Here is a 9,779-nt window from a genome sequence, read left to right on the forward strand (position 1 = left end):
TTCCTACAGTATCACTTCTATTTAAGAGGCACCATTGTGCTGATAACTGTCGATTCATTGTATTAATTAAGAAATCAAAATCAAAATTATGCACTTACAGCTTCCTTTTCTTGACTCTTTAAAAATCAAACATATAGATCACATTATGGTTTAAATCACCTGATTTTTAAAATAAAAATCAAGTGATTTAAATCGCGATTTAAATCATGATTTAAATCAAAGTGATTTAAATCAATCAACCCTGCTTATAATTATTGTATTTTTTTGAAGTGTCAATGATTAATCATGATAAGAATACTTAAAGGGGACATACAGTAGGCTACCCTCCTTCTCTTCGAAATCAATTGATTCTCATGCATAGTATTCCAACTGAACTCCCTCGACACCATATTTGCTACCTAGAAGTGTACAATTTGTAAGAGCTCACTGGTATATAATCACGACCTCCTCCAATCAACTGACTTAGTGCCATAGGAGGAAATACAACCTGAGGAATTGATGGAAAGCCGAGTTCAGGAAAACTCCTGCCAATTGAAACCAGAATCAAAAACTGTTGGTGTTCAGAAAAAAAAACCTTCAGTATAGTGTGTTTTTCTTGGAAAAAAAGGCAGCATTGTATTTAAGAGTAGACTGTGTATTTTATTGTCAATTTGCTATCAGGAAAGACTGGGTTACCTGTTATTGTTATGTTCAGGCAAATTAGACACAACAAATCTTTCAATATTTTAGCTCAGAATATCTCAATGTCTCACCCTCGACAGCGGCACGATATTTTTCTGCTTCCATTATTCCGATGGCTAGTCTTTCGAAAAATCTGGTTTTTTGGGTTGACAAAAATAAGATGTTGCTTAATATGCCAATAGGGTGGTTTCCTATTATTTTTTTATTCCCTAAATCGAAAGATTATTACTCCTGGAGTACGTATTTCACGTTTTTTGATTTTTAAATGACGATCTCTATTTTTCGCGATCAAATGAAAAGTGAAAAATTTCAAGCGCGCGAAAACGCGACGCTTAAGTATGAATGTCGGGAAGTCTCTCCGCGTGACGTATTTCTGGTTCCCCCTCCTGCCCTGCGAGGTGACCTTGAGGCGAGGCTTAACGCTGATAAGACGCAGGCTGCTAGCGGCTAGCCTAGTACCCTGCTGGCTGGTAGCGCTTGGCTTAAATAAGGATTATTAATAACTAATCAAGCAAGGAAAACTTTCCGACCTTAGCCAGTTTTAATAAGTGATTGTTAAGACATGTTTCCCTGAGCTCTGCGCCTCATGCATGCAATGGTAACCTCAGACGACGTATAACTCCTATCCACTCGTATAGAAACTAGGTCCCTGTGACGTCACGCGGAGTGGCATCGCATGGGCGGCAATCTGGCCCTTTTCAAATGAGGATAAAAATGGACCATTGCCATTCGTCTAACCCGGTATTTCTAAAACAAAATAATTTGTATATTATGAATACACTAATGGTGGGTAACGAATCGCAATCAATGCCTTTCGTTTTCTTTGATGAAGGAAACCACCCTATTCCCTTTCCTGCTTGCCTTCACATGTAGAGTCAACTATTGATTGTTTAGAAATAGACATTGAAAAACCAGGTAACCCAATTTGGCAAAGTTTAACCTGAATTGGATCATAAAAAAATAGATGTTTTTCCACTCCAGTGAGTGATATTTTCTCTTGTATGAATCAGTCTTTTCACTGTGGTTAGTACATCAAATTACGCTTACTTTATTACGCTACAATAGGTATAAAGTAAAAGAAGTGAATTGCAAAGGAAACTCTAAATCCGTTTTTTACAGTAATCAGTGCATTATACGGCTGATAGTGAAGAAAATTAGAAATAATGTTTTTCAAACGCAACTATTTCAAAAGGAATCAGTTTCAACATTGCTATAAAATTAATGAATTGTTTGTAGCTCAAATATTTCTATCTAAACTCAATCAAAAAATAAATCGTTTGATTTTTCTTTAGAAAATTTCAGTTCGAGGGTTTATGGTGACTAGGCAATAGATAGTGTAATTCGAATAGACTGGATTTCTTCAGCAAATTCCAAAAGGCTGTGGGGTAATAGTAGATCGCGTATTCAAACTACGTGCTCACTCATTCAGTGGTAAAATTTGAGAGTTAATTAGACCACCAAGAGTTTCCAAGAATGTAGAGAGCTCTCAAGATGAAGTTAAGCTAACTAAGCAAATATGACCCATGCGGAGAGAGTAATAAGAATGGTCAGGGAATACAAGTTGCTTGTCCTTCATTCCTGCATTGACAACCGCTTGGTGCAAAAAAGCAGGAATAGAGGATAGCTTTAAAAGACAATCACTTCAACCATAACGATATTCGGGCTCTGCCTCAATGATGGGGAAATTTTTTAGGAAGCGACGGAAAATACTTTGAATGATTCATTTATAACCTTTTTTTAAATAAAGATGTATTTTTCATTTAAAAAACAGCGAGAGATTAGTTGCGCACCAAATACTATTTAATATAAATGATTGAATTTTGTCATACGTTTGCTAAATAGCTTATAATTATTTTGTAGGCATCTAATAGAAGTTTCATAGCTAATATTAAAAGCTGTATTATCTTATGCTTATGCCTTTCGTCAAGCAGCCACTATAAACGCGGCTCCAAAAGTGCATAACCTGTCAAAGCCTGTACACACTTCAGACAGTATGCACACAGAACACACCTTAAAACTGTACATAGTATGATGTGCATAATGTGTACAGAAAAATTACCTTAAATCTGTGCACAGAAAGCATTTCACAACATACTGAATCAAAAAGCTGATATCATACAGAGAGCAAAAAATCATAACTTGTACCATATAAACTATATTTGCACTAACTAGATGCATCAGGATGGTGAGTGAGTGAGTGGTGGTGTTGATAAGATCCCTGGTAATGTAATATACCTCAGCTATGATATGATTAAGTCTCCGTTTCTGCATCTAGTTAATGAATCTCTGAGACTTGGAATTTTTCCAAACTCGCTCAAAGTGTCTAAGATTGTGCCCTCTTATAAGAATAAAGGTAATACTGATGATTTGAATAACTATAGGCCAATTGCACTGCAAAACGCATTTTCCAAAATTTTTGAAAAAATAGTCTACTCAAGATTTGTATCATTTTTAGATTAACATAACCTACTTTCTAGCAATCAACATGGGTTTACAAAAGGAAAATCCACAGTTACTGCTATTACTCATGCAATTGATAAAATACTGGTATCCATTGATAATAGAAATGAAACTATGGCTTTATTCTATGATTTTATTAAAGCATTTGATCTTGTAAATCATGACCAGCTATTGATTAAACTTTATAGATTGGGCATTAGGGGTATTCCGCATCAATGGATAAAATCATATCTACACAATAGATCTCAGGTGGTGACCATAAAATTTGATGGAGTCAAATATACTTCAACTGCTCGTCATTCAACAGTGGGTGTTCCACAAGGTTCAACTCTTGGTCCACTGTTATTTTTATTATATGTAAATGACCTTTCATCATCCTTATCTTGTAATCACAATAATACACCAGTTTTATATGCTGATGACACGACAGTGATAGTGTCATCCAATTCTGAACAATCATTGATTGATCAAGCTCAGTTAATTTCAAATGAGATCAGTAAATGGCCAAAGGATAACTTTTTAATTATTAACCCTAACAAAAGCAATTTAATGCACTTTAAGACTAGTGGCCCACCATCAGAAAACATCAGTGTAAGTCTGAACAGTAAACCTATTGATCAAGTGGATAACTGTAAATTCTTAGGAATACATCTGGATTACAAAATGTCCTGGGCAGACCACATTGTATATATCAGCGGCAAACTTAGTTCTACTTGTTACTTGCTGAGACAGCTCAGTTCCACAGTGGAAAGTAAAACTTTACTAAACCTATATTACAGTGACTTTTATTCACATGTTACTTACAGTGTAATTTTCTGGGGATCAACTTATAAATCCATTAAAATATTTTGTCTACAAAAACGGGCCATGAGAATAATTGCTCATAAAGGCTATAGGTCTCCCAGTAGACCAATATTTAAAGAATTGCTTGTACTACCTATTCCGTGTGTATATATATTGTTAACTGTTATGTATGTAAAGAATAACCTTAAAAATTTCACTTTGAATAACAGTGTACATAGTCATTACACTAGGTCACAAAGTGATATTCATCACAATTTTGTACGCACCAGAGTTACTAAAACGGGGCCCACAGAAATGGGCATCAAACTTTTTAACAAATTACCGACAGATATTAAAAATGTAAATAATTCTAATTTGTTTAAAGCCAAGTTAAAAAAACTACTTCTGGCTAAAATGTATTATTCAGTTGATGAATACTTTGACGATGCATTTTAACTCTTTATGTAAATATATTAACAGGTAATTACTCCTGTTTAATTATGTATATCTGTATTTTTCTGTATTTACATGTATTATTGACGTGCCTTATATCTTGTCCATTACTAATGTACTAGATCGTTGGGCAAATAAAGATATTATTATTATTATCAACATTTCATGCAGAAATTTTCAGCGGAGGTGGAGTAACTACTACTGTATTCGTAAAAGCTGGTCCAGTAATGGCAAAATAAACTAGAAAAAATTACCGCGAAGCCTTCACTTCTTTAATATCTGCAGCCAAAAAGTCTTTTACTTACTTTTAAAATATAATGCCATCATTAAGGAATCCACCTTTGGGAGATTATCGCAACAGTCTTTTCACGAAACCGTCTTCCATTTCGCATATATTCGATATATTCTTGTTCAACGAATACAGAAAATGGATAAAATATACTTGACGTGACTAAGTAACGTCATGAATGTCTGAGAGAAAACACGGATTAAAAAAATACCGAAATATTCACATACTCAACGACTGCTTCCTTGTAGCTTCTGCGGCCGTACATGCTGAACGAAAACGCCGTAGGGAGAAATGACGTCACCAACAATCAGAGCTAACTTCGCGTTTGCAGACACATTTCACTGTTTTAAATGAATTTCATGATAAAATCAATGGTCTACGAGAAGTTCGATTGGTGAAAATGGATTCCTGGTGAAAATAGGGTGGTTTCCTATTATTTTTTTATTGCCTAAATCAAAAGATTATTACTCCTGGAGTACGTATTTCACGCTTTTAGATTTTTAAATGACGATATCTATTTTTCGCGATCAAATGAAAAGTGAAAAATTTCAAGCGCGCGAAAATGCGACGCGTAAGTAGGAATGAAGGGAAAAAGTCCGTGCGACGCATTTCTGGTTCCCCCTCCACCCGGTGAGGTGACCTTGAGGCGAGGTTTAGCGCTGATGCGTCGCAGGATGCTAGCGGATAGCTGAGTACCTTGCTGCATGGTAGCGCTTGGCTTAAAAAAGGTTTATTAATACCTTATCAAACGAAAAAAACTTTCCGAACTTAGCCAGTTTTAATAGGTGATTATTAAGACATGTTTCCCTGAGCTCTGTGCCTCATGCATGCATTGGTAGCCTCTGACGATGCATAACTCCTATCCTCTCGTGTAGAAACTAGGTCCCTGTGACGTCACGTGGAGTGGAATCGCATGGGCGCCAATCTGGCCTTTTTCAAATGAGGTTAAAATTTGACCCTTGCCATTCGTCTAAACCGGTATTTCAAAAACCAAATAATTTGTGTATTATGAATACACTAATGGTGGGTAACGAATCGCCATCAATGCCTTTTGTTTTCTTTGATGAAGGAAACTACCCTATTGCTATAAGAATCATATATTATTTTGATGAAAAAAATTCCATGCAACTTCCCCATTGTGGACAGTACTGAGGGAGTCTGGGACCATTTTTGAGATGGAGTCGGATTCCATGATGGCTACGTTCAATTCTTCACTGCCCACTTTCTTTTTTAAAAACCACTTTCCAAACAGGGAATGCTGGGTAAAAGAAGAGGGGAAAACCCTTCATAGTGGAGCCCAAGTGTGGTTCACGGATGGCTCCATGAAAGAAGGGAAAGCAGGGGCAGGTGTCTACAGCCAATCTCCTCCTAGGAGCATACATGTTCCCCTAGGAAGATATGCCACAGTGTTTCAGGCAGAAATTTTTGCTATCCTAACCTGTGTGCACGCCATTGAGGAGACAGGTCTCTACAAGAGACCGATCCATATATGCACCGATAGTCAGGCTGCCCTAAAAGCCATGAACTCACCTTGGTGCAGGTCCAAGCTATTGGCTGAATGCTACAATGCACTCAATATTTTGGGCAGCCATTGCAAAATAGAACTTTTCTGGGTACCGGGACATTCAGGTATTACTGGTAACGAGAAGGCAGATGAACTGGCTAAGGCCGGCGCTGAACAGAACCCAATTGGCCCAGAACCAATTGTGCCAGTTGCCCCCTCAATGGGGATGGATGCAATCTAGTGTGGGGATCAACCCAACACTTTCAAATATGGCGAGAAACACCGGGGCTACATCAGGCAAAACTCTAATAGGAGAGCTCTCTCCTAGACTCGAGAGAAGACTTCTCCTTATGAACAGAAGTCAAATGCGGACAGTAGTAGGCCTGCTTACAGGACACTATCATGTAATGAGACATATGCACCTGCTGTGGGTAACAGACTCAGATAGGTGCAGATGGTCTAAGATCGGAGAAGAAACAACCACCCATCTAATATGCGAGTGCCCCGCAATCATGAGGACTCGTTATAGACACCTAGGGGGGTGTGCTTGAATCGCTCGTGATTAATTCCGGCACAGAATAATCCCGATCTCTCATTCCGTGCCGGAATCTTTTTGCTCGGGATTTGGTGTGCTTGAAATTTTCAAACTGATTGTCGGTTTCGAGGGTTGCTATCTAGATTCAACCCGAGCGATAGACGTGGCAACGTCGGGATGAGGACGTAAATACAGACGCTGTTAACCCTTTCGCGCCGAATCCCGCACCTGTGCGGCGAGGATTTTTTTTCCTCAACTACGAATGCCACTCCAGTGCGTCCTGAATGTTCTTACCCTAACCAACGAATGCCGCGCCTGTGCGGCACAGGTCGAAAAAAGTGACCGTGGCGGACACAATAGACCCACGGGCGCGGTCGCCCCTTGTGATCCGCCTTAGCGCGAGCCCAGTCCCTTCTTCGGCCACTCAGGTCGACCCTTTCCTATCCTCTCCACACGGTCAACTACTGTTATTTGCAGTGTGTTTTCCAAAAAAATATTTGTTGCGTACTTTTGAAATTCAATGCTAGAAATGAATTCGTCTTTTTTCTGACCACATGGAAATTTCAAACAAAATTCTAACGTTAATATCAACGGATTTACAGACCAACTAATAAATATACTAAATCCGTCTATATCAACGTTACAACTTCATTTAAAATTTCGGCACGCTCAGAAAAACAACACAAAATTCATTTTGAATGTAACAAATCGATGCGAGCAACAAATATTTGCATATACTTTGCATTAACATTTTAGCCAGTTGACCGCGAACTCGTGCTAGGAAGGGGCTTTTAATCCCTCTAGGGTCTGGGACAGAGGCCGAGGAAAAGGATCGGCGCCCCACTGAGTTGGGTCCAAAAATGGTTAGGGAGGGAACCACTGCCTTTAGTCGACGCGGAAAGGCTTCGTACAGAGGAGTAAAGAAAACTTTCAAGAGACTCGTATTGAGGAAGAATTTCCTTCAACGAAGGTCCGGCACGAAAGGGTTAAGGCCGTGTCAAAAAATATTTACAAAACAATTGACAGCAGAAAGCCAGATACCGCTCATATTAAAAATGAAAATTACGATGCAGCAGAAGGAAATCCTTCTTCAATTTGTTGAAGGTAAGTAAATACAACTAATTTTTATTTTACTGCTTGTAATATATAGTTCTACATCACTATTTACTTTTTAGAAAATGAAAACATCAGAAAGGGGAGATTAAAAAGCACTTTTACGGCCAAAGACGCCGCAAAACTTTGGGAGGAGGTGACACATACTTTAAATGGGTGTATGGGACCGAAGAGGTCATGGAAGGAGTGGAGAAAGGTAAGTTTGAAAATTGAATGTAAGCATATGTTGCGATTTTTTTCATTTTTAACCATGAATCATCGACAAGGCGTGTTTTTAACCCTTTCGAGACCGCGGAGTTTTCGTCTTAGCTTGACTGCTGTACCGAGCCCGAAGAGACTCTTCTTTCTCGTGGTACGGAGCATTTTTGGAGGGCATTCGTTAAGAAGGGTCTCGCTGAACCTTTTTCGACCCCTCCACGGTGGGACTCCGCATTATCTCGGACTCTGAGAGTAGTTGTGCTCCCTCCTTTCCGGGTTTACGACCATACCTGCGGCATTGGTTCGCGGTCAACTTATGCATTGCTTATATGTATTTAGCAAATGGATAATTGTTGCTTGCACGTAAATTACAGACATAGAATATAATTCCTCATTTTTATCTGAGCATTTTTAAATTTTAAACGAAGTTCTAAGGCCATTATCAAAGCATTTAACGCAGCAACAATTTCCATGTTGATGTTTATACATAACTCGAGATATAAGTTAATATTTGTCGTAGAATTTCGTTTAAAAATTGTAAACGCTGCTCAAATGACAAACAATTCAATTCTTAGAATTCAATTATTTCTTAAGAAATGAACAAATATTTATTTCGAAAATTGACTCTATAAACAATTGTATGACCGCTGTCCCTTACCGCTGAGAGGGGTTATAAAAAACGAAGGGTCCGGGTACCTGCTCCCGGATTCGGAGGGTTAATCCTAAACCCTGAAGCTTTGGGTCCCGAGACAAAGGCGACCTAAACCCACGATCGTCCTGAAAGGGGGAGAGCTAGAAAACGTATTTATACAGGTTTCGTTTTCTTGACCGGGAAAATCTCACACGTATACATACGCCCGTGGTCTCCCGGGTCAGGAAACGTCCACACGTATATATACGTGTACGGTAGGGAAAAGGTTAAATTTTTCGACTCATAAATGATAAAGACGTTTTCGATTAATGAAGCGTTGCTCAAATTTGTTTAGCGATAATGTTAACAGCTATTAATTGAACATCATAGTGGTATCATGACAGACATATCTCTTTACAGTCTTGGCAAGATATCAAATCCGCAGCAAAGGGCAAGGCAGCAGCCCTTATAAATGACATTGCTCACACTGGGGGTGGGCCTCCAGTGGCTCTGGAACTGAGTGAGTTCCAGAGGCGGGTGGCAAACATCATCGGATCAAATGCCATTCATGGTCACCAGAATATTAAGGAGTCACTGATTATTTTTGATGAGGTGAGGTTTTTTAAAGTTGTCCTTTCAATGATGCATTATCAATAAAAATGTTAGTTCTGCAATATCATACTGAAATTGCTATCATTAGTGTAAAGTGCTATTATACCATGTAGTATATTAATTTCAATACTATTAATATATTCTCATTTTTAAGTCGAGCACCTTACAAAAGTAAATTGTTAATTGAAATGAATGTTTAACTGTGGACAAAAAGAAGTTTTGTAAGATATAGTGTGAACAACCTAATTGCATACATATTCATGTTGTTTTCAGGGCGCATTTAATTCGCACTTTACTCCTTCCATTTCAGAACACTAAAGAAATTTCTATAGATTCAGCATCCCCTCCAACCCCTCAATTAAGTTTCAGTGAAAATGATCCTGGCCCTTCCACTTCATCTGTTCCCTTGCTCCCTGAATATCCATCTGCCACATCAATCCATCACCAAATAAATGCCGATCCTCCTCCATCCTCCTCAGCCACGAAGACACAAAACAAACCCTGTGGCAAGAGTAAGTGA

At 38.4% G+C, this 9,779-nt stretch overlaps 1 protein-coding gene across 1 annotated transcript; it reads left to right on the forward strand.

Moving 5' to 3' along the window:
* The first annotated feature begins 7,802 nt into the window (after positions 1 to 7,802).
* LOC124170435 lies at positions 7,803 to 9,779 on the forward strand. Its single transcript, XM_046549156.1, has 3 exons — positions 7,803 to 8,014; positions 9,068 to 9,259; positions 9,570 to 9,779. Exons 1-3 carry the CDS (start codon positions 7,979 to 7,981, stop codon positions 9,777 to 9,779), a joined length of 438 nt encoding a protein of 145 aa, XP_046405112.1. The 5' UTR covers positions 7,803 to 7,978.

This window comes from Ischnura elegans, chromosome 13, assembly GCF_921293095.1.
Source record: "Ischnura elegans chromosome 13, ioIscEleg1.1, whole genome shotgun sequence".
Classification (NCBI taxonomy): domain Eukaryota; kingdom Metazoa; phylum Arthropoda; class Insecta; order Odonata; family Coenagrionidae; genus Ischnura; species Ischnura elegans.